The 26,862-nt window shown below is 28.6% G+C and overlaps 4 protein-coding genes, 1 long non-coding RNA gene and 1 pseudogene across 5 annotated transcripts; 3 read left to right on the forward strand and 3 right to left on the reverse strand.

Annotated features, from left to right (window-relative positions):
* Nucleotides 1-8,746: 8,746 nt before the first annotated feature.
* On the reverse strand, nucleotides 8,747-10,751 carry LOC132948501 (cAMP-dependent protein kinase catalytic subunit beta-like). Its single transcript, XM_061018999.1, has 4 exons — nucleotides 10,720-10,751; nucleotides 10,082-10,415; nucleotides 9,359-9,739; nucleotides 8,747-8,767 (listed from the first exon to the last, which is right to left on the reverse strand). Exons 1-4 carry the CDS (start codon nucleotides 10,749-10,751, stop codon nucleotides 8,747-8,749), a joined length of 768 nt encoding a protein of 255 aa, XP_060874982.1.
* A 1,143-nt stretch (nucleotides 10,752-11,894) lies between these two features.
* On the reverse strand, nucleotides 11,895-13,319 carry LOC132933526 (uncharacterized). Its single transcript, XR_009662894.1, has 3 exons — nucleotides 13,007-13,319; nucleotides 12,663-12,857; nucleotides 11,895-12,010 (listed from the first exon to the last, which is right to left on the reverse strand). It is a non-coding gene; the product is annotated as an uncharacterized LOC132933526 (long non-coding RNA).
* Nucleotides 13,320-14,706: 1,387 nt separating this feature from the next.
* LOC132948516 (tigger transposable element-derived protein 6-like) lies at nucleotides 14,707-15,217 on the forward strand. The gene is made up of 2 exons (XM_061019024.1): nucleotides 14,707-15,103; nucleotides 15,213-15,217. The coding sequence occupies exons 1-2, from the start codon at nucleotides 14,707-14,709 to the stop codon at nucleotides 15,215-15,217; spliced, it is 402 nt and encodes a 133-aa protein (XP_060875007.1).
* A 47-nt stretch (nucleotides 15,218-15,264) lies between these two features.
* Nucleotides 15,265-16,769, forward strand: LOC132948525 (tigger transposable element-derived protein 6-like; annotated as a pseudogene).
* A 217-nt stretch (nucleotides 16,770-16,986) lies between these two features.
* Nucleotides 16,987-18,303, reverse strand: LOC132948534 (putative nuclease HARBI1). The gene is made up of 2 exons (XM_061019045.1): nucleotides 18,290-18,303; nucleotides 16,987-17,884 (listed from the first exon to the last, which is right to left on the reverse strand). The coding sequence occupies exons 1-2, from the start codon at nucleotides 18,301-18,303 to the stop codon at nucleotides 16,987-16,989; spliced, it is 912 nt and encodes a 303-aa protein (XP_060875028.1).
* Nucleotides 18,304-22,499: 4,196 nt separating this feature from the next.
* On the forward strand, nucleotides 22,500-26,335 carry LOC132933831 (tyrosine-protein phosphatase 3-like). Its single transcript, XM_061000103.1, is given in 9 exon segments — nucleotides 22,500-22,893; nucleotides 22,977-23,084; nucleotides 23,211-23,297; nucleotides 23,546-23,650; nucleotides 24,552-24,668; nucleotides 25,000-25,259; nucleotides 25,328-25,396; nucleotides 25,398-25,497; nucleotides 26,214-26,335. Coding segments are annotated over 9 exon segments (1,362 nt in total).
* Nucleotides 26,336-26,862: the final 527 nt, after the last annotated feature.

A 26,862-nucleotide genomic window follows, 5' to 3' on the forward strand; every position in this document is an offset into this window, starting at 1 on the left:
AGCGAATAGCTTCTCTTGTACTGAAACCAAGGTTTATTTTTTTTGCACCAATTAATTTACTTTTATCCAAAACATCAATTTCTGTAAGTTTTTCTTTTTCTATTATTTCTGGTTTTACAAAGCTGCTCATCATAAACTGCAAAATGTTTTGTAAATCGGTGTAAAGATAGGGACCAAGAGGTTCATCGCTTTGGAATTGTTTCAAAAAAGGTTCAAGTTGACCGGCTATAGTCTTAAAATATGCGAATTTGGGTTTTATAAATGGATCATTTAATCCTTTTACCATTTTTCTGTAACTGTATGATGTTGGCTCTCTGTTTGTATTTTTTACACCTTCAACGTAAGCTCTTAAATTGGGTAATATTTTTTCAGCTCTTTCTGCCACAATAATATTTTGCAACCATCGTACAGCACAAAACTTCAATGGAAATTCAGATGAACCAGAATAGTGAATTAAGTCTGCTCTGCGAGCTGGAACGTTTTTAAATAAATTATAAATTGCTCTTAGGAAATCTATTATTTCCCATTTAGGTGCCTTTATACCAGCTTTGAAAGCATTATGCAATGTATGAAGGCCACATGTCCCAATGTCAATAATTTTTGGATCCATTAAATCTGATGTTTTTAACTTTTCTTTTAAAAGACGAAGAAGTTTGATGTTAACATTCGGACCATCCATTGATACTTGCATAATATGTTTTAAATTCAATGGTTGTAAACCTAAAACTAGTGCATCCAGCATATCTTCCACTGTTGTATGGCCTAAAAATGCGGAATTATAATACTGACATACCACTTTATTTCTTTCATCATCCCAATATCGAATGAATATATCCATTTGCTCTTTTTCGGATATTTTATTCAGCGACTCGTCAAATGCAATTGTAAAGCAATCAACCTTTTTTATGTTATCCTGAAGCTCATACAGAAAATGTTTTGCTAATCCATGCACAATAGTGTAAGTTAATTTGGTACGTTGCAATTTAATATTTGAAGCAATGTTACTATCTGGAAACATCAGTTTCATTGTCTCTACGCATGCACCACCTGCAGACATTGATAGATGGCTAAATACACATTGTAGAGCCCAAAGTATTTCGGCTTTTGTAGTGGCATCTCTTTCAAAAAATGGTGTTATATTCTTTTCTCCTAGTATTGGTGCTTTAGGTACCTACATCTGATGTTAACACTATAGAATTGTAACCAGATAATGACGTTTGTGTATTATTTAGATTGGATGGACCCGTCACTAAATGTTGAACAAGTGGTGTTTGTGGTTTAGCATTTAAAAACATGGGCATGCCATAAATCTTTTTTTCAGTTGAAATGATCGCAATATGTTTGGAACTACGTGCATGACTAGCCAATGATTGTTTTCCCATATTACTTAGTGAAAATTTTTTCTTGCAAAATGAGCAATATGCTGAAAATTTGTCATTAGCATTTTCTCGTAGCCAAGGAGATAGTTTTTCGTCCTTTAACCAATCCACATTAAAAACTGTTTTTTTCCTGGTGCCATTATTTGAAACTACAAATACATATTAAAAAAATTAAAATTTTTTAATAGTGCTATAAGCTCAATTAATAAAAAAAAAACCTATAGTATGGTTGCTACAAATTATTAAAATGTGGTATTATGTTCTTTATGTTTTGATAATAATAACAATAATAATTGTATACAAATGGCCAAAATGCCAACATATTAAATAATTAAAAATGTTGTTGACCATAAAAATTAATTTAAAAACAAATTGAAACTTTAAATGCTTAAAATTTTTTGTTTTAATTTTTAGTTTTTGCTCAACTGTCCGAAATTATACTTGTTTTATTTTTTTATCAACATTATTAAAAATGCTACTTGAAACATTTAATTTTGATTTGTAATACACTAATTTTATTTGCAAAACGTATAAACGATAGTCGATAAACAGTGCTAAATCTGTACATCAGAGATAAAGAATAAATAAGTCCATATTTTTTAATGTTTTATATTATAAAAAATAATAATATAGGTAAATCGTGGTAAAAGTCCGAAATTGTTATTTACAAAATACACGAAAGGCAAACTATCTTGTCATAAGTAATAACTATTAACAAGATACGCAAGTGGTTATGCTCATGTACAATGTCCAATGTATTATTTAGAACTATTTAATTTAACTTTGTTAAATAAACATTGTTCGTATGAAAATATGATAATATACCCCTAAGACAATCCTTACTTTACATAGGATGAACAGAAATAATGACATTTATTAACTATGTATTTTATATCTTATATCCTCAATGTTTAAATCAAAAATATACTTACGAGTTTAGGTCTGGTACGATGATTGAGATTTGATGATAAGTGATAACTATGTAGAGTCTGAGTCGTAGACGATAGACAAACATAACATGTAGGTAAAATAATATTAAATAACAATAAATTTAAGCGAACTGTTCAAAAACTACCAGCTCAAAACTGTCAAGCAATAACTATCATTATTTTTATATACGTGAAAATAACAATATTCGTAAATATTCGATAATAAATAATTCAACTGAACTTATTTTTAGCTATTTCTTATCTTTCGCGAGGCGACGCGAGCGCCAGTAACTATGGTGGGGCTACACTGTCGTCTCGCACTCTCGCGGCCTAGTGAATAATACGTATTCACTATTCACGCAAAATAGTATACGTATATTTCTAATGTAAATACACACGAATCTAAAATACCAAGTTATTTTCAGTAAGTTATTTTCTTAAATTTTGTCATAAAATACAATTATTAAACAGAATAAGAAATGTATAACGGTGTTTGTTAAATTCACAGATTTTTCCCGGTTTTTCTTGTTTGAAAAATAATTCCCTGACTTTTCCCGGTTTCCCTGACTTAAAAATTAATTCCCTGACTTTTCCGGTTTTCCCGGTTTTCCAGGTCTGTGGCAACCCTGGCTTACCTAATCCCAAAGATTCTCCACAACCCTTCGTTATAGCACGAAGCATTTGGCCTTCATAAAAATTTATTAAGACCGTACCCAGGACTCAATGATAAAAGAAAAATGTTCAACTAGGTTGTCGAGGGTCAGGCGATATGTGGAATGGGCTTTTGGCATTCTAGTGAATAAATGGAGAGTTCTACACACCCCAATATTAGTCCGATAATCCAATTTTACTGATTGTATAGTAAAAGTATGCTGCATTTTAGATGACTATGTACGAAGTAGAGACGGATATCAATTTGAGGATACAGTTTTTTAATAATTTGGACGATGTTCAAAACTCTGGAAATTCCGGAGTTCGTCATAAAGGGATTTATGTACGAGAATATTTTGCAGATTATTTTGTAAACGTTGGTTCAGTTCCATTTTATTATTGTTTTACTTGATTACTTTTGTATATAGGTATTATACCTATAATTGTATTATAAGTACCTATTTAAAGTTATTTAAGTATTAATCTACACTTGCAAGTTACAGCAAATTAATACCTAATCACAGGTAGAATAATTTTTTTTTTTTTAATTTATACCTTTATATTATCATTTCTTGTAAACAATTATATATTTAATATAAAACTACCAACATTTTGTGTGTATTTAAACATAAAATAGGTACTACTTTATATATTGTTATAGGTGCTCCTATTACGTATCTATGTAATTATATAATATACTATATTATTGCTAATACACATATTCACATTTAATTCAATAATAAAGACGTACTTATATTATAATTTTACATAGGTATACATCAGTATAGGTACGTAATCTAGTTACTAAAAAAATTTTCGTTTAATTTCGAAATAAAATCAAGTCAGTATTTAATAATATATTTTTTATATTATGTACCTAAGAAGCTATAGTAGCTACAAATTATGTTGGAACAAAATATGTTCATAAACTGTAATAAACATTGTTCAAAGTTAAACTTACCTTTTAGTTCTTACTCTTCCTTGTTAAAGGTTACCCCCTCATCAAACATCGGTAATCGATGCTACTTTTATCCAGGCCTTGGCTTTTACATTGCGATCAACCATGAACTCTTTGGAATTTGTTTTCCATAAACACTCTTCTTTTTCAACTTGCAGGATAAAAAGCTCCGCGTCAAAACACTCATTTTAAAAATTAAAAAATTCTATCAGCAAAAACGCGCTTTGTAGCCGTTGTAATGTGATGCACATAATTGAAAACCATTGGTTTGACTTCTACGCGGTGAAAAATATCATACAGCACGGGCTGCCAAAACGCGACATGTCGAACTTTGTAGCGGCAGATTTCGGCAAAACCCGGCGGAAAAACTGCAGTGTGTCGCGTACTACGTACCATTCATAAATATGTGTTTAAATTTGGCGGTTACGCGACCCTTTTAGTAACAATAATAACAATATAAAATATCCAGACTGACAAACCGTCTCCGCTCAGAATCGTTTTTCGTATACAATGATATGATGTTATTGAATTCAAAATTATTACAATCTATTATACAGTGACCTACTTGTAACCTACAGTACATCAGAGCGACATCCACTTATCCGCTTTTTTTATATTTAGATTGTATGTACTATGAAACGAATTTGTATCAAATCAGATTTTTAATATACAGCTTCTTATGAATGCATAAAGTTCCAAGCCCTGCTAATAACTTTAGATCTTTGTAAACGATAATTATTATTAGAACCATCGAGTCATTGACCAATGCCACAACTTAAGCTTACTGTACTTAGGTACTGAATTTATTTAAAAAGTGTAATATATTTTACCCTGGAGCATATAAATCCTAATTGCAATTCTGACAATAACACATAAATACCTCCCATAACATGAAAATGGATTAACAAAAAATCGTTCAAAAAAAATATGTATGTTTGGCATACACGTGATAATGTAAACATAACCTACAAAATATGTGTAAACAATTATTATTGCTTATGTCAACGTTTGGGTTTCTTAATAGGACGTACGCCCTCGGTCCTTGTTATTAACATTAAATAAAAGAAAGATAGATATATTATAATTTAATGAGTATCTTATTTAAATATACATATAAAAACTCCTCTCCAGATAGAACAATATTATTTTGTTAAAATAAATTCTACGAGCATTTTCTATATAATTTGGCTATAATTAGTATTATTTAAAAATGGTTCTAATCTAACAACATTTTTTAGGGTGATTCATATTGGTCTTCCGTTATCGTCGGCTAAGACGTAATACCTCGTAAGTAAAAAAAAAGGTATTTTGAGATATATGCATCAAAATTTACAGAAAAAAATATGGAATATTTTAATGGTAATATCACGTATAGCTCATAATTTCCAAAGAGAATATAAACTTGGACGCAATATCGCGTAAATCAATTATCAGTATTTTATCAGAAATACATCGTATCTCCTTGGACAAAATATTAATAAATTACGTCGGCTGGCACACTGATACAGCGGCAACTGCAAACAAACGGTTCTGTTGCCACAATACCATCAATTTATAAATAGAAATAATAAATATTTGTAATAATAAAATATAGTATTCATAATCAATGGTAATACTGATTATTTATTAAATCTATGTTATCAATAATATTTTGATAGAAATATAGGTATCACACAGTATGTTTGAAGTTTGAAGTGCGAATTCCTCATTTTAATTAAGTTAAATTTGTTTATTACATATTAACTTTATCTTGTTTGTAACTATTAAGCTGTATAAAATAATTCATAAGAATGGATGAAAACGAGATTGATTTTCTGTTAAAAGAATTGGATAATGAAAATCTACGTAAGTTTCAAAAACATTATAGTTTAATTTTAATGTACATTGTGCCTATGCCCTAACATACATTAATAGTATCATAATTAGTTACAGTAGTAACCTTTTTAATATATTTCTTCTTTTTACAGAGTGGGATGAAATAGTCCAAGATAATAATAATATTAGTACGAATTCTATCAATATTGATGATAATTTGCCTAATGAAAGTAAGTTTTGCAGTAATACCTATAATACTTTATAATATTTAAATTACATTATTCAATAATTAATGTAATTTATTTTGTAATTTCACAGTTGACCCTAATATAAACCAACTGGATAATAAATAAACAGAAACAGTCCAAGCTATTAGTATGAATACTATAAACTGTAACAATATAGATGATAATTTGCCTAATGAAAGTTAGTTTGCAATTGTAAAACATTTAAATTGCATTATTCAATTAATATAATTATTTTGTAATTTTTACAGTTGACCCTAATAATATTAACTTACTTTATACTGAAGAAACGGAAAATTTGTATAATTGTTCAAGTAATATTATACAGAGTACTACTGATGTTATGGATCAACACAATGATTTTTTACATTCTGAGAGTGACAATAATGGTTCAATAGACATACTCAATGGTGATATAAATGAAAAAAGAATTAGAAATAAGAAAAAAAATCTAAGCAAATGGAAAAGAAATTCAAATCAAATACTACGTATGAAAGGACAATCATATTTAGGCTATACACGGTCTAAAGAAAAGGTAATCTCTCACAACACAAATAGACAAGCTAAAACTATGCTCCCTACATGTACCAAAATATCTTGTCAAAGGTCTATTAAACGAAAGTGTAATGAAATACTGGAGGATGACAGGTTGAGGGTATTCACTGATTTTTGGTCCAATCTTAGCTGGTCAGAAAAAAAGATTTATGTTACTTCCTTAGTAAAAAAGACTAGTGTTAAACAGCGAAAAGTTGATTCAACAGTGTCACGAAGAAATAGTTCTTTTTCCTATTTTTTAAAAGTTAATGGAGAACTCTTGAATGTTTGTAAAACAATGTTTTTAAACACCCTAGCATTAGGTGAGTCACAAGTTCATAATTGGTGCATAACAAGAGAACAATGTGAGCTAAGTCCAAATACACCAAAAGTTAGATGTTTAAGGGATAGTCCACATAAAAAAAATAGAAAATTTGTAAATAAATTTCTTGAACAAATTCCAAAAATGCCCTCTCATTATTGTAGAACATCAACTTCTAAACTTTACCTTGAGCCATACATACAATCAAAATCCCAGTTATATAACATGTATATTGAGATGTGTAATAATGAAGGAAAAGAGAATAATATTGTTTCAATAAACACCTTTTATGACATTGTTGAAAAAAATAATATATCTCTATTCAGCCCCAAAAAAGACCAGTGTGACACTTGTTGTGCTTATCAAACCAATAATATTAGTGAAAAAGAATGGAAAGACCACATTGAAGATAAAAATCAAAGTAGAGAAGAAAAATGTCTGGACAAAGAAAAAGCTTTACTTAATGAAATACTGGTGTTTACAATGGACCTGCAAGCGGTTAAAGTCTGCCCATATCTTAAAGCAAGTGCTCTATATTATAAAAGTAAACTATGTGTGCATAATTTTACTACATATAATTTGGCAACACATGAGTCCACTTGCTATTGGTGGGATGAGACCCAAAGTGACTTTTCAGCTTCATCATTTGTGAGTTGTATTATAGATCAATTAACAGAATGCCATAACAAAAATCCAAATCTAAATATAATACTCTGGAGTGATGGCTGCTGCTACCAAAATAGGAATAATGTACTGTCAAATTCACTGTTAGAGTTTGCCATAAACAATAAAGTTGTTATTGAACAAAAATATTTGACCAAAGGGCACACCCAAATGGAGTGTGACTCAGTTCATTCCAATATTGAACGCAAGTTGAAGAATGCAGATATTTATTTACCTTCGGTTTATTTAAAAATTACACAGAGTGCTAGGAAAAAACCTTTTCCTTATAATGTAAAATGGTGTGATACATCATTTTTTAAACAATATCAAATTGATTTAAATAGATATGACTCATTAAGACCTGGAAAATCAGCTGGAGATCCAACTGTTACAAATATAAAGTCACTTCGATGCAATTCAAATGGCACTATTGATTTTAAAATTAATTTTGATGATGAGTACTCTGATCTCAGACTGGCTCAAAAGAAAAGAAAAAAAATGTGTAAAATAACATCTCCTATTATTTATGGTCAGCTTCATGCAGAAGAATTGAAAATTCCCAAAAGTAAGTGGGAACATTTACAGCAACTGAAAAAAGTAATACCTAATGATTGTCATGAGTTTTATAATCATATTAAATATGATTAAATATTAAAACTAACTTAACTACACTATTGTAATAAATTAATAATATTATAATGTCTATTTTTTAATGTTATGAAATATAAAACCAAGGCTTTAAAGCTTTTTTTTCTACTTATTTATTTTTATTTTTTTGTATTTTTATTGATAGTAATTTATTATAATTCAAGGTCTGAATGTTACTATACTAAATAAGTTCTGTTTTAAAATAATGTTTACTTTTTAGTAGTTTAATTGTAACTATAAAATTTTAGTTCTGTTTTAAAATAATGTTTACTTTTTAATATTTTGATTGTTACTATACATTTTTAGTTCTGTTTTAAAATAATGTATGGTGTTATATTATAATTATAATTCAAAGTCTGAATGTAACTACAAATACAAATTTAGTTCTGTTTTAAAATAACGTTTACTTTTTAATACCTTGATTGTTACCTATAATTATTAATTATGGTTTAATAATAAATTCAAAAGGCTGAAGTATTAAAAGATTCAATAAATAAAAACCCCTGATCCAACAATTTTTATTTAACAATGTAATTACATCAGTCAGCTAGAAAACAATAAAGTAATAATAGCTCGTATGTCAATATCCATTTTCAATATACTTAATGCAATATCTCGTAAGTCTAAAAAAAACATTTTAAAAACGAATTATGATTAAAACTTTATTATAGACTAATGGAAAACATTGTCTAAACAAATTATTTCAAACATAGGCTAAACTAACTACAAACATTGATTTTATAAACACAAAAATGTGTCTCCTGAAAAATGAATGTTTTTGACTTACGGGGTATTACGTCTTAGCCGACATTTTTTAGGGTGATTCATATTGGTCTTCCGTTATGTAAATCATCTTGTATTTTGTTTAATGCTTGTATTTTATTTTTTTCATTTAGTTTAACATTTTAATGTTTAACTAATATTAAGAAAATAATAGACATGAGCTTCCTTTCAAAATAATGGCAACTTAAATTGTCGTAATTTAAAGCCAGGTAAGTGTTTGATATTTATTAAACTGTAAAAGCAATTATAGTGGATCTATCGTTTTTGTACCTACCGATAATCGCTGGTGAGACATCCTCCTACTCAATATTATCCTAATGGTGCCTACCAAAAGATGAACAAGTCGTCATAATAAGATATTATATAAAGCGTGGATATTATTGCGGTGACATCAATAGGTACATAATAATCATTATTGATATTTCGCTTACTTGGACCAAGTTCTGGATCAGGTTCCTAAGGGATGGGCTGAACGTATTGTCCATCCGGTACTCGCCACGCAAGATTCGCCCGAACAACACTCCAACGTCTGGTCCTATAAACGGTGGATGCGCGGCTGCCATCTCGTAAAGCATTATGCCCAGGCTCCAGTAGTCCACTGCCAGACCGTAGCCACGGAACCCAACCATCTCGGGTGGCATGTAGTCGGGAGTGCCACACAGCGAGTAGGTGCGACTGGCCCGCCCGATCAGCTTGCTATCACCAAACCCTGACAGTCGTACGTAACCATTGACATTGACCAGCACGTTTTCAGGCTTGAGATTTCGATGCACTAGCCCAGTAGCGTGTAGGAACTCGACGCCGAGCACGATCTACCCGTACGTGAATTTTTTATTTCAACGATCGTTTAAAATTCAGTGGCGTTTTTCATGTTACGATTTTTTTCTAACGAGGTATAAACTATTATACTTTCAATCAATAGTGATACACAATATATTAGGTTAGTAACGTTATGAATTTATATGATTTTGTGTTGATCCTTGACTTTCAAAAGTAATTAAATAAATGGATTAAAAAAAAAAAAATGTTAATTTGTACCTCATAAGGAACGGATTACAGCGCCTGGGACCAACGTAACATCGGTAATAATGTTATGATTTATTGATTATAATATGTAAACCTAACCCAACCTGAGCGGAGAAAAATCGCACTACGTTCTCGTTGAGCCTGCCGTGTTCAGACACTAGCTCGAACAGGGTGCCGACGGACACCATAGGCATAATCAGGTATAACCATTCGGTATCTGCTGCCCAGCACTCTAACCGGACCGTGAACGGGAACGTTCCCATCGCCGCCATAGCATTCCGGTCGGCGTTCACGTTCCTCGGCCAAGTAGACACCACTCTGGCACTTACCGCCTTCACAGTTTTCAACTCGCCGGTAGCACAATGCCGGGCCAACACTACGTGGCCGAAACTGCCCGTCCACAGCTTTTGGGTAAACGCCAGATCGGACACAGGAATGACGTCCACGTTTGGGTCACCATACCTGCCAAGGCGCGACAAGTATTTTAACAGTGAATCGATTTTAACAGTGAATCATATCGTTTATTAACTTTTTATACCTCAAGGTATGAAATTGATTTTTACCATTATTTGGATCCAGTAGTTTTTTTTTTTATTAACGTTAAAATAACAACATACACTCTTGTGTTGTAACTTGTAACAATCCGTTCAATCCTTTACCGTTTTATACTCGATTTGTATAAACCATTTTAAAATCAAATACATGTTGCAACTCAAATTAAAAAACTTACTTCGTTATAAACTTTAATTTTTCAAATTCGATGTACTTCTTGATATTGTATATTTCAATTGACTCCATTAATTATGGGAACTTCTAAATTTTTTTAACTTTAATCCTTAGTGGTGTTAACAAACAGGTCACGCAAAAGCCGTGTAATTAAATTAACCAGGGTCAAGAAACCAAAAATATTTTTCAACACGTGACACCGTTTAAATAATGCAGTTGAGAATTTTATTTATTAATTTTTTATAGACCACAATTGATAGGAAAAAAAACCATAGAAACAGGAAAACTTTTTACCATATTATACTACCTAATAATGAGTATTGTATTAATTTTATTTTCGTGATTATTTGTTAAATGGCATTAAAATAAATTTAGAATTATTATGTGCTCAAGATTATGATGGGGCGACGGCTTTGAGTGGAAATCAGGGGCGCCATGTGCTAGGGGGCAGGATGTGTGACGGCACCACTAAGGGCCACCGCACACTAATAAAGCAAAACTGCTTAAAGCAGACTAAAACAACTTTATTATGACTAATGAATAATAGAACATGTGTAATGTAATAGGAGCGCGCATACACAATAGTCATAGTCAGTGGTTAAAGTGGAAAAAATGTTGAGGGGGGACTAAAGTCACTAAAAATTGAGGAGCGTTCCCGAGTTCTTCCAAAGTCTATATCTAACCAAACTTTTTTAAGAAACCCACTACTCACTAGGTATAATTTGTTTCTTTCACACACCCTTGTAATTTTTTCACAAAAAGTTTATGTTAATAGTATATAAAATCAAATTTTCTCCTAAAGAAATGATTTAAAATATATAATGCCTGCTAAGTAATGTAAAATATAAATTGCAATTCATTGCCTGAAATGTTAAAAAAAAAAAATATGGGTTTACATTTTATTTTTAAACATTTAATTAAAAAAACAAATAATAAATAATTTATTTAAATTATAATATTATCATATCGCATAGGTATTATAAGTGACATAAGCTATGTAAATGTTATAAGTACAAGTATAGCCAGTATGTGTAACTATTTATCTAAACATAACCATAAAGATGTATAAGATTCTTCTTCATCTTTCTTTTTTCTTTTTGGACAACATTGTTCATCTGCAGTTCTTTTCCCTGATAATATCCAAGTTTTAATATAGATGTTGGGATTGAATTTATTGAACCTGATGAATAAACTTCTCCATTAGACCATTCAGATGCCACATGTGATCCTTTTTGATTTAATAAATTTTGATTTACATCTCTACAGATCTTACATCCAATATGTTTATTTTTAAAATAAATCCAAGGATATTCTTAAGTAAAATAAGTAATCTAAAAAAATAGAACAGACATTCTAACAGTTTGATAATAATATTTATTTAAATGTATTCATATGCTATAGTATATATAGTACCTATATTTTATCAATGGCTATAGGTACATTACCTATACTAATAATTAATATCAAAACTTAGTTAATATCTTAAAATTTTAAAATTTTAATTGCAAAAAAAAGGTATGTTAAATATCCTGATAGAGGTTTAGATATTTTTATATTATGTTTATATCTTGATACCATATTTTATCAAATACTCATCATTTGCTATATTAAATTGTACATAATAAAAGGAATTTGTAAAATAAATATTTTATATACCTACTTAACAATTTTAAAAAATATATTAATTTTAATTTAGTGTTAGGTGCTAAATACTAAATATAAAATAATTATATATAACTTGTAAAAGTAACAACAATTTTGAAATTTATAAAACCTAAACAATATTGTATAAAGTAAGTAGTTCATTGTTCATACATTCAATTAGTAAGTTTTATTCATAATTAATTAGATTTATTAATTTATTTTGTATACTTAAATGTATTACACTTAAATATACAAAATAAATAAATAAATTGGTGACTTTTTAGAGCTAAAACTACTATAAGTCCTCTACCCTATTCATATCAAATAACTTATATCTACCTGCTTAAAATCCCAGCATTCAGGAAACTCTGATTTAGAGTCTGGTATTATTGGTATTTCAGCGACATATTTTTTGACAGAAGAGACCGTATTTTCTGTACATGGACTTTGAATAATTTGTGCAACATTCTCACTACCATCAGTCTTTTTGATCTTGGTAAATTTGTATTTTAGTAGGCCAGCCATGATACAATTCTGTATAAATTAAAAACTAGGTAACTCAATAACAATTAACAAACTTACCAATGAAATTAATTTAGAATATAAATGTGGTTTGGAATATATTTATTTTAATTATAAAGATCTTCAATAAAAATATAAATTATTAAAACTTATTAACTTACCTACTATATTATATCGTAATAACTTGTAAAAAGTACACTATAGGTAACACCAAAATCAAAAAAATGAAAACTTACCAACTGTCAACTGATGGTAAGTATTAACTAATAAAATTATTTATTGGTCATTACTCATTAAAATCGTTAATCACACTATGACAACCATTCTCAATATCATATCAATAATAGAGCATTAAATAATAAATATCAATAGTATTATGAATATTATGATTTATCATTTATGTTATATTATTGACTATTGTGTGTCTCGCTAAACGGTATTCCCACGTTCTGGCGTTCGTATGTTTCTACGTATAGCCCGAGTACGTGTTATCAGGCTATCTACACGAGCGACCGTGTATCTATAATTAGACACCACTATACACTATATTAGTCACTATAATTTATTATTTAATAATCACATATTGCACGCGCCCCTATCATTAGAAACATGGAGATTATTGACGCGAAATAAAATACGTTTAAATTCGGTGAATAATCGATGTGTGTGTGTGGATGAGTGAGCTATTTTATACATTACTAAAATTTGGTAGCGTCCCCCCGGACTTTGGAGACTTAAATTAAAGGGGACGCATAATCTTACCGTAAATAAGAAGGGGGACTCCGTCCCCCTCCGTCCCCCCTCACTTTAACCACTGGTCATAGTCAAAATAAAGCATTTTTGCCTATTTAGTCATTTATAGTCATGTTTCGACCAGATAGAACATGCGCTATTTTGGCTAGTCAAAACAAAAAGTTTTATGTGTTTTCGATTATTATTTTAATTATTTTATTAGTGAAGAGCTACTGCCCGTCGCGTCGTTGCATGATCATATCCTGTACCGGTTACGATAAAATATATAATAATACGTACTATTTTATCGAGGTAATTATGAATATATTATTATTTGTTTTTATTATTTATATTATTATTTATTTATATATACAGAAAATAATTTTAAAATAAAATATATATAATATTATAATATTTTCAATTACAATTGACGATGATTTGAATAGTATTCAAATTAATTTCAACTATCAAAATAATTAGAGATTTAGTAGTATCTAAATATCTACATATTTAGTTATACAGTGAAACCTCTATTAATGGACACCTCTCAATAGTGGACCCTTCCCAATAGTGGACACTTCTAAATTCCCCGGCAAAAATGTATGCGTATAATAGGAGTTATAACCTCTTAGTAGTGGACACTCCTAATAGTGGACGTGGACATAATAAACTGGTACCAAATTAAAAATTACCTCTCATAAATGGACACAATACATGTACATTTCGAAAACGTTTAATAAAAATACTATATTTATCTGTTATATTCGTTCATATTTTATCTTATCTTAATGGTTTTCCTATTCCAAAAATTACTAATGGTTCGGTTATGTGTTCGGTCGTTAGTTGTGTGCAGCACATTGTGTGAACACGTACCTGCGTTAAAATGAATAATAATAAAAGAAAAATTAAATATTATTAAAACCAAGGAAACAGAAAATCTAAGTGTACGTGTTTTAGCCGAACGATTTTGCATAAGCAAGTCACAGGTAAATTTAAATATTTAATTTAAGCACATACATATTTTGTTTTAATTTATCTAAAAATCATTTAATGAAAAATACAGGTGAATAACATTTTACAAGATGGGTGTAATTTGAAAAAATATTACGCTGAGAACGGCAATGAAGATATGAGGAGAAAATTTTCGAAGACATCGGATGGAGCACTTGTAGATAAAGTTACATTTGAATGGTTCTGTAGAGCCCGTTCATATAATTTACCTGTTTCTGGACCATTGCTCCAAGAGAAAGCACGAGAAGTTGCAAATGAGGTAGGTCTAGAAAATTTTAAAGCTTCAAATGGTTGGCTTCAAAAATTCCGAGAACGTCATAACATTTCTTTTAAAAATATATGTGGTGAAGGTAACTCTGTTGATACAAGTGTCGTAGAAAAGTGGTTAGAAAAATTGAAAACATTAATTTCAGATTATGAACCAAAAAATATATTCAATTGTGATGAAACAGGTTTATTTTTTCGAGCACTTCCTGATAAAACATTGTGTTTAAAAAACAAAATTTGTCGTGGAGGTAAAATAGCTAAAGATCGATTAACGGTTTTACTATGTGTAAATATGATCTGGGAATTTGAAACTCCGTTAATAATAGGAAAATCACTAAAACCACGTTGTTTCAAAAGTGTAAATGTATCAACGTTAGGTGTTAATTGGAAAGCTAACCGTAAGGCATGGATGAATCGAAATTTAATGACAGATTGGCTAATGTGTTTTAACAGAAAAATGGAGATGGGAAATAGAAAAATTATTTTATTTCTAGATAATGCTAGCTCACATCCTGATACATTAAACTTAAAAAATATAAAACTAATATTCCTACCTCCAAATACGACTTCGATTTGCCAACCACTAGATCAAGGAATTATTAAAAATTTTAAAGTTCATTATCGCCAACGATTATTTCGTCATATTTTATCTAGAGTTGATCAGAATGTAGAAAACAAATCTATAAACGTTTTAGATGCAATTTTTTGGATAAAATCCGCATTAAAAAATATAAAACCAGAGACAGTCAAAAATTGTTTTAAAAAGTCGGGATTTTTTTCGATCGATACAGCAGAATATGTAATGGAAAATGACAATGTTGCGAATTTGGACTTATTCTCAGAACTTGTACCGAGTATTATCGAAATTGAGGACTATGTTTCTATAGATAATAATATCCTTACAGAAGACAATACATTAATCATATCAGACAGATATAATCAATTGTAATCTAGACAATTTTAGTGAAAAAGAAACCGAACAACTCGAAGAACAAGAAGAAGAAGATGAAGACGATTCGATATACAATCCAACGTTTGAAGAAGTTTGGAAAACAATAAATAATTTAAAAACATATTTTAAAAATAAAGAAGATGAAATCGCATTATCAATGGTAGCCAATTTACAAATTCATTGTGAAGAGCAGAAAAAATTTACACAAAAAAAAATTACAGATTTTTTTAATTTTACATAATCATTAAACATTTTTATAAGCATTTTTATACTACATACAATATACATATACATATTTATAATATAATATTATACATAATAAATAATAAATTAATATTCCAATGTATATGTTCATATACAGTGTACATATAACCTGCAATTTCCTATAGTGTCTCCCTATAGTGGACATTTAGTAATTTTTTGCAAATGTCCACTAAGTAGAGGTTTTCTCAATAGTGGACAACTCTCTATAATGGACAATTTTAAATTCCCGTGGCTGTCCACTATATAGAGGTTTCACTGTACATTAAAATAACTTAAAATAATATTTGACTGATGTAAATAAAAAACATTATTTTAATTTTAGAATGTATTTATTAAATATTTTTTTTTTTAACAAACTAAAAAGTCAACATTTATTTATAAAGATTATTTCTGTACTCTGTACAAAATTTAAAAACTACACCTCTAACCATATTTTGTAGCACTCGTATACATAACGCATATTTGTGAAAAAATAAAAATTTATATAATTCTTATTTTATTTTAACTTTAGACACCAGAAAAGACATCTGAAAGGCTACAATATGGCAGCTGAAACTTTTGATCTGGAAACATTAATAACACTAGTCCAACAAAGATCGTCCATTTATAACTATAAAGATAAACAACATAGTAATAGAGATATTCAGGACAAATTATGGACAGAAATATCTAGTTTATTAAAAGCTCCAGGTATGTAAAATAATTTTTTTTAACTAGGTATAAATATTATACTATAAAATGTATTACAATCTTGTATTTTTTCATTATTACAACACATAAAATAAAATACTTAAAAAAATAAAAATTAATAATAATATTAAAATATTATAATATATTTTATTTTATTATATTATACAATTATTATAATATAATTAATTATTAATACACTTTATATCTATATTTTTATACTAAATATTAGTCTTGCCAAGGGACTGAGCCATTTTCTGAATTGAAGTAGTCCATAAATTTTTTTCGTAGTTCAATAGCTGCTGTAGAACATCTATTATGATTAACAATGTTTGTAGTGTTTCTAATCCCCATTTGATCATTACTATTTTCAATTTGATTATGAACTTCAGCAAAGTTAGCTTCTCTAGTCATAATTAAATTGTGAAGTACACAAACTGCCTGAGTTATTTTTGTAGCTTTTTCAGGGCCGACTAGCATTTTATTTTCTAATACATTAAACCTTTTTACCATAATTCCAAATGCACATTCAACTATTCTTCTCGCACAGGATTGTCGATAATTGTATATACGTTTTTCGTTTGTTAAATTTCTACGAGGGAAAGGTCTCATCAAATTAGGTAATAGTGGGTAAGCCTCATCGCCAACAAATACAAAGGGGAAATCTTCATTAATATTTTGATTAATTTTTTTGGGTGCTGGCAAATCTAATTTATTTTGAAATAATTGTTTACCAAATTGAGATTCTTTGAAAATCCCACTATCACTAGACCGACCATAATCTCCAACATCTATCACAATAAACTTAGCGTGAGCATCAACTACTGCTTGCAGTACAATTGAATGAAACCCCTTGTAATTGTAATACTCCGATCCAGCCCCCGGAGGGCATATAATAGAAATATGTTTACCATCAATTGCACCAATGCAGTTTGGAAAGTTCCATATTTCATAAAAATCGTTTGCTATTTTAATCCAATCATCTTTCTTTGGCGATGGTAAGTAGATAGGTGATAGTAATTTCCATATCGCTGAACATACAGAATCGACAATTATTCCAATAGTTGTAGCTCCCAAACGGAAATGGTAGTGAAGACGTTGAAAACGTTCACCAGTCGCCAGATAGCTGTAATAACAGTTTAAAAAAAAAATTAAGTATGAAGTAGAGTTAAATATATTATAATATAAGAATATTATATATTCTAATATACAATATATATATTGTATATTAGACAGTTGATTTAATACATTAAAAATACATTTAATGATTCGCAGGCTTACACCTTAAATTAATTTTTAAACATTGTAATTTAATATTATGAAGTTGATACTTGAGCAGGGGCTCAATTTTCAAATATTTTAACGCAGCCAAAAAAAATGTATCGACATTTTTTAAAAAAAAAAAACAAAAAAAAATGAATAATACCTATATTATGCTCCGTTACCATAAAGTATTATATATTATTATTATATTGAAGCCTTCAAAATGTATTTATATTTTAGTTTCAGAATGTAAAACAAAATGGACTACTTTACGTAATTCATTTTCCAGACAGTTACGTGAACAGAAAAAAATTCCATCAGGATCGGGTGCATCAAAAAAAAGGAAATGGTACTTATACGACAATATGGCGTTTCTGACAGACTATATGATGCAACATAAAAGCATGGTTAGTAATCTCATTGAAGATGATTTAAACGAAACATCAGATTTAAACTTAGAAGAATCTGAAATTCTAAATACTGTGGAAGAGCCTTATGACGTGTCAAGCGAATTAACTCCAACTTCTATTATGTGTGAAGAAACAATACAGAGCTCAAACTCTTCGCAGATATTTAAAAAACCGAAAAAAATAAAAAAAGTTATGGCAAGTGAAATGGTAGCAGAACCAATGATTAATTATTTAAAATCAAAAACCATTCAAAAAGTTGAAGATTCTCCAGAACTTTTATTTTTAAAAAGTGTCATACCAGATTTTAAAAAACTGAACGATAAAAATCAGCGGAGATTTAAAAATACGATTTTGAGTTCACTAGACAAATTACTCGATGAACAAGAAACCTCGTCTGCGTCATCAATTATTTACTCAAATAACTTTATGCCATCGTATTCAAACCAAGTACCGATCCAACAACATACACTTTATCAGTCTCAACCATCTTTGAATAATGAAACCGAAACCGACCGCCATACTACACAGTTTCACTATTCTGAAAGTCCAGAGTTTTCTTCTTCAGAAAGTTCAACATCATACCAATAACACATCTAAGTTACTTTTAAAAATAAAATCTCCTACCTACTTCAACACTTCAACCACGTATTAAACTACATATTATCATGGTCATGAAGTTAGCCCCCCCACTTTGGCGGATTCACTTCAAACCAGTGGCAATATTTAGCAAATTAATTGCAAATAATTGGAAATTGGTTTTTAGGATTTGCAAATTTAGTGCACGCTCGCAAACTAAAAAAATGATTTGGGGGGGGCTTACTTCATGCAGCCCCCTCACTTTGTCCGATCCGTTCCAAACCAACGCCAATATTTAGCAAATTAATTGCAAATAATTGCAAATTGGTTTTTAGAATTTGCAAATCAAAATTGGAATTTTGGCGAATTTTTTTACAAATTTGGTCAGCCTCCCCACTTCGTCCGATCCGTTCCAAACCAACGCCAATATTTAGCAAATTAATTGCAAATTGGTTTTTAGAATTTGCAAATCAAAATTGGAATTTTGGTGAATTTTTTAAAAAATCGATAAAAGTCGCATTTTTTTTATAAGTACGAATTTTTTTATCAAAAATCGATTTTTTTTTTATTAATTTTCCTTGAAATACAGATTTTTATTGATTTTTATCCAACAGATACATTTTTTTAGACTAGATTTTTTAAATTATAAATTTTCCATCAAACAGATATGTATTCTATTTATATTTTTTACAAAAAATCTAAATTGCATTAAATTTAAAAAAAAATCTGTTCGATATTCGTACTTATAAAAAAAATGCGACTTTTATCGATTTTTTAAAAAATTCACCAAAATTCCAATTTTGATTTGCAAATTCTAAAAACCAATTTGCAATTAATTTGCTAAATATTGGCGTTGGTTTGGAACGGATCGGACGAAGTGGGGAGGCTGACCAAATTTGTAAAAAAATTCGCCAAAATTCCAATTTTGATTTGCAAATTCTAAAAACCAATTTGCAATTATTTGCAATTAATTTGCTAAATATTGGCGTTGGTTTGGAACGGATCGGACAAAGTGAGGGGGCTGCATGAAGTTAGCCCCCCCAAATCATTTTTTTAGTTTGCGAGCGTGCACTAAATTTGCAAATCCTAAAAACCAATTTCCAATTATTTGCAATTAATTTGCTAAATATTGCCACTGGTTTGAAGTGAATCCGCCAAAGTGGGGGGGCTAACTTCATGACCATCATATTATCTAGTATCTTTGTTATTTTTTTCAAATAACGAACACAATTAAAGTATTTAATTAAGTACGTGATTAAAAACTAATGTTAATATAATAAATAAGTTATGTTTTATAGTAAAAATGTCCTCAAGATCAATTTTAAAAGTGTATTTCTTTATTTCCTACACACATATTTTAAAATAAGAAACTATTATGCATAGAACACTTGAAAATTAATTTTTGTTATAGGTTGGTATCTACCTATAATATTTGATGAGTACGTATTATAAATGCATACCTAATAAATCAAAAGCGGCAACTTGTTTATATTTAATCAAATTTATTTTATAATTAATTAAACTTTATTTAATTTAATTTTACTTACCATAGAGTGACTAATAATTTTTCATCTGGTTTAATACTCATTCTGAAGTTGGTATCAGGTTTTTGAATTTCTTCGGTTATTATTTTCAAAATATAATCAAAGGTTTCGGAACTTACACGCGTAATTTTTTTAAATTTCAGCTCGTCATTACGAAGTTCACATAAAAAAGATTGAATTAAGTTACTTTTTGTACGTTTTTCATTTAAAAGATGAATCCACATTTTTTTTGGTTTTTCACGGTGTTCAGTTTCCAACAACAAAGACCACAAAATAGACACAACAACGTCCTCTTCGTCGGAAGACATGTTGGTGACTAAATATGATTTTACTTTTTTGCTTTTTTGGTGTGCTACATATGCTGTTTTATTATGACCAAGTCAACTTGGAATAAGATTACACAAATGGCTTCAAGCAGTTTTGCTTTTCTAGTGTGCGGTGGCCCTAACACAATAGAATAAACAATTGGCCCTTCATAAATGATCCTGTGCTCCGATATGATTACTATTAAAAATTAATAAAATATTCATGTATGTAATTTGTATATTTTTTTTATCGGCTTTATTATCAAATTTATCCCTATTTGATAACCGTGTGAAGCGTGTTTTATTCATATATATTAAATGATGCTTAGGCCATGGCTACATTAATAAAATAGAGAGAAGTATGCCGGAATGGGGAAGAGAGAAAGACTGTTTTTATCATTGAATCTTATTCTGGCAGAGGTCTTATCATAAATTATATATATATCTTAACACATAACCTCAAAATATTTCCATGTTCATTCCCGTATGATAAGCACAAATGACCTATCCATTCTTAAATATCTATGGTTTTATTATACATTAGGTGTTATCATGAACTAAGATAGTATGGACTGGACACGATATGGCAGGTGGGTGGGTGGTGTGTGATCATATTTTATCACGGTAATTTGAAAGATGGAGGAAACTGAGTGTTAATTTGTTATGTGAACCAGGTGGTCTACGATGTTATTATTATTCGGCATTTGCCTTATCTACAGAATTAAGACAATTTCTTTTATATACTGGAGTTATTGTTTTAGAAAATAATTTAGATAAAAATAAGTATGAACATTTTTTAACTCTTCATGTAGCTATACGTATTTTATTGTCAGATTTATTAATGAAAACAATGACCGATTACGCTGAAGAGCTATTAAATCATTTTGTTCTATCATCTAAATTAATTTATGGTCCTCAAATATTATCCCATAATTTTCACAACCTTTTACATCTTACTGACGATGCTAGAAAATATGGAAACTTAAATTTATTTAGTAACTTTTCTTCTGAAAATTACCTTCAAAAAATTAAAAAACTTTTAAGAACACATAATAATGTTTTATCTCAAATAGTTCGACGTTTATCAGAAGAAAGTACTTTACACACATTACTAGAACATAAAATAAAAAAAGGTAGTTTTGAATTCAAAAAATAACACAGTGATGGAATTTTAATAGATGGTACTACTGATCCTCAATTTAAAGAAGTTATGTTTTCCAATTTTAAATTAAGTATCAATTTACAGAATTCTTGTTGTAAATTAGATTGTAATTCGATAATCGAAATTTCAAATTTTGCTTACTGTAAGAAACTGGATCAAGTTGTTGTTATAGGTCGAAAATATAACAATGTAAATAACTTGTACACAAAACCTTTGAATTCTTCATTAATTGGCATTCATCTTGTTGATGGTTTAAGTGAATGTTTTTCATATTGGCCATTGCCAAACATTCTTCATAAATTAATTCGTTTACCTCATGCTAAAGGGTTTGTAGTAATGCCACTACTTCATACTGAAGAGTGAAGAATAATATATTATATATAGATTGAGCTAACATTTCTGTACATAATTAATTAACCATATATATATATTCAGTAAATACAATTTATATTATTAAGTTACAGTTACTAATCATTAAAAGATGTCTGCCGGCTGGTATGTTGTTAAATTTAAAAATGAAAAAAATATAATTGAAGTAATTCCAAGTAATTGGATTAAGAACTTTGAAGCATGTTTCTGGCCTTTAAAATTTGGTTCAATTAAATTGCAATCGGCCATAAAAAACCGTGCAAATCCAGAAAAAGATTGGAAATTATATCCCATAAAAGTCATATGCAACAAAATGTTTACTGTGTATAAGGATGCTTCTAAATTTGCTAATGAGACCCTAGCCCAAAGTTCATCAGAAAGTGAACAACTAACTGCTAAAAAAACATCAACTAAACGCAAAAAAAAGAATAAACAAATTGATTGTAGCAGTGGACCAAGTAGTGATGAAAAACTATCAGATCTGCCACCATTCCCAAAATTCAAAAGTAAGATATACTTTATTAATTCATTTATTTTTCCTAAGATACCTTTATACTATATTAAAATACAATTTTTTTTTTTTTTTTAGAAAATGATTTTAAAGAAACAGAATCCAGTGTAGATGTTTCACATAATATAGAATGTAGTCTAAATGATGATTTAAACATGGTATCTAATGAAAATCAAAACATTTTTGGTATGTTGTTTTTTTTTTAATTATATCATGCATGATTTGAATATGATACATGTTAGGCAATCAATTGTTTAGCTTTTAAATTAAGTTCTTCTATCTATCTTAAATAATTGTTTTTGTTGTTTGCAGTTATCAATGACGAAGATAACCAAAATATTGATCTCAGTGATGGTTTTAGATGTATAATATCTAATAATCAAAACAATGTCTCTTCAGGTATAATAAGAATATTTTTATTGGTAATAATACCAAGTAAGGTTTACATTAGCTTCAATAATTAAAAAATGTACCTATATATTAATTATATAAATTTCTCTGCAATGGTTTAATTTTTAATTTCACATAATATATCATTAGTGATTTTAATTGTTAAAGACAGTTCATATTTGACTTGAGTGAAGCAATATAACTAAAATGATAAATAATCATCTAATCAGTGTATTAATATAAATTATAATCCTTAGATGAATCATTTACAGTTATTGATAACAATGACATTGGGGTTAGTAATGGATCAGACAATTTGCCATCTGTTAGTGGTAACAAAAACCAAAACTACAATTTTCCAGGTACGGTTATTTAAACATTTTTGAACATAAAACTTATTTTGTATACAACATACTTTTAAATTATATTAGGTACCCCTTAAATATACAAAGTGTAATGCAAAGTGTGGATCTAGTCCCAAAGAATATTAATATTTGTTATTTAAAATACTAATTAATGTAATTTGACTTAATTTCATTCAGTGGTTAGACAGAGCCGTCCTTCTTATTTAAGGCAAGATTATGAGGTGTCTCTAATTTAAGTCTCCGAAGTCTAGGGGGGAGGACGCTTAACAAGACATTTTTTATCGCAATATTCAATATAAATTCGTTTTTATTTGTCTTTTAAATGAAATATATAAAAATAAAATAACTTTAAAATTTAAATACATTTTTTTTTAACATTTCAGGATATGAATTGAAATTTCTTTTTACTAAGCAAGCATAATATGTGTAGGTAGTATTTTTTTTCTTAGGAGGAATTTGTTTTTACATCCCATTAACTGTTAATAAACAAGTAGGTGTGTGAAAGAAAAATATAATATATGTTTAGATATTAGTCCTTGTGGGGGCCTTAAAACAGTTTGGTTAGACTTTGGTGAAAACTCCTGAATGCTCCTAAATTTTTGTTGACTATAGTCCCCTTTAGTGTTCCCCACTAACCAATGATTTTATTTTGAATTTTTACAAATTGTTCAAATCCTAAACACTACATTTACATTGAATTAAATAATAGTATTTGTTTAATTTATTATTTCACAAGATCTTGTGTTCTTTGCTTTAATCTTAAATATTTATCTAGATATATATATTTTAAATTTTACTGTACATGTTTATCAACATTAGACAATTATATGGTTTTTAATGAATTTCTCTACTTCATACATTATAAGTAAAATGTAATTTTAAATTATTCTTGATTTAGAAGACACAGTTAATAATCAAACTGCAGTGACCATGCAAGAAATTAATCTGAATGATATAGATTTTGGGAGTTTAGTGTCAGTTCCACAAAACAAACAGAAAACTCACATTTCTTCAGGTAGTTCAAAGAATTTGAAAAATTGTTGTACAATATTTTTTTAAATGTTAATAATTTACATTATAATTAGCTTAGTTATAATTCTAATCAGATATTTCTATTAAATATTCCAGCTAACCTACCTATTAGGTATTTACGTAGTAAAAAAATGCTGTACCCACTTTTAAAAATACTAAAATAATTGTATGTTAAATAATAAGCAAATGTATAATTTTTTAAACATGAAACATTGGTGTCAGCCTGCTGGTTGCATTGGTTCAGTTTTAAATGTTCTTATTAGGTAATTTACACTCCCACATACCTAAATATATTATTATGATTATTATTATAGAAGTTGAAACACAGATCTTAAGACAACTTATTACTTTAAACGCCAGATGTAAAGAACAAGGCGACTACCTTCATACAATAATGATGGTAGTAAACAACATTCAAGAGAAGCAAGATAAACAAACTTCATCTATTGCAGTATCATCAGCTACTAATGATGAATTTGAAAATGTATGTGTAATGCTTCCGATATCAAATGAGTTATCACTAACAAACTTTAAAGAAACTTTGATAAACAATAAAACATTATATTATAAAATGGTAAGTTATTATAGGCAATTATAACATTAATCTAAATAATTGTGTATAAAAATTTGTTTGAAATTTAGGTGAAAATGTTGGCCTTGCTTGGTGGATCTAATTTTAAAGAGTCAGTCAGACGGATATTAAGAAAGTTAATAAATAATAACCAATGATTATGCTAAATCTTTCAGTTACACGGGGCACAAGAATAACAAAACTGCTTTGAACAATACTATTCTGGCATCATTACTTACTAGTGAGCATTTTAAATTATTTTTTATTCATAATTTGTTTTTCAATATACAACCCTATTCCCAGACTTAAGTATTTCACAAAACAATAAATAATTACAGTAAAATTATTGTTATTGTTAAAATTGTAAAAAAAAATAACACCGCTTATTATGTCAAAAGAAAACAAATTATTCAAATTTTATTTAGAATATATTTAATAAGTATTTTATCCAAAACAGGCTATTTCCTGTTACCTATTATTTGTGAGTTAAAATATTATGCAAATTATGCAAAAGAATATTGTTCGTAAGTTGGTTGCAATCAGTAGCACCAAAGTGTTAAAAATATATTATTCCATCGTACATCAAAGGGCCCCCATAACCCCCTTTTTTAATTTATCAACCAGGTGCAATTAAAGCATTAATTAAATTAATTAATAAAACTTAAAAATTTATTTTTATATGTTTTAATGTAAATCCTGCAGTACTCTGCAGTAGCCTCCCCCTCCCTCATCTAAAAATTCTACTATGACATATGTCATAGATAAATTAGGTGATTGGCGCCAACTGATTGCGACTATACTTATAATTATTAAGTACTACCTACTTATACTCATCTCTTATTATAGATACTTGAATATTAACATGCTTTGTATATAATATGATAAATTTGCAATGGTAATAAAATAGGCTTAAAAGGTTAACTAGTTGATAAAATTATAAATTATTATGTTTATTAGAGGCTATCCATTCATCCGCCAACAATGCTAATACTTCTGTTAAACAAATTGAGCTGGTGGCAAGTATTTGGCTTATCAAAGCATACGAAAGGTGCAAACAAGCAGCAGAAATTCCATTATAATTTTAACACTTCAGATTTATAAATAAAAAGTTTTGTTATTAATTTATGATGTTTTATATATTATTAATTATAAATACCAAAGTTGAAAAAATTTATTTGATCTTAAAGATAGATACCATAATAATATCATATCTATATATAGATGGATGTATTTATAGTACCTATATTATATTATGTAGGTATTAACATTAACATTAACATATAAACATTGATTATGATTTATGAATATAGTACTCATAATTATAATAATGGTATAACACATTTAGAGATATGGAATTCTTGAAAAAGATTAATAGAAGATAGAATATCCATAGAATATCACTAGATGTAAATATATGGTCAGCTTATTTTGCAAGTTTTGGTTATAATAATGCTGAATGTAAGGATGTATAAAGAGCACATATTATGAATAATCTACGATTAATACATATGTTTGCTATGAATATTCTAATAATATTTTATGAGCATCTTAGTTAGTCAATGAATACTCAAAGAATAACTATAAAATTGTTAGTAAGAATATTCTT

This window comes from Metopolophium dirhodum, chromosome 1 (genome assembly GCF_019925205.1).
Source record: "Metopolophium dirhodum isolate CAU chromosome 1, ASM1992520v1, whole genome shotgun sequence".
NCBI classification, from domain to species: domain Eukaryota; kingdom Metazoa; phylum Arthropoda; class Insecta; order Hemiptera; family Aphididae; genus Metopolophium; species Metopolophium dirhodum.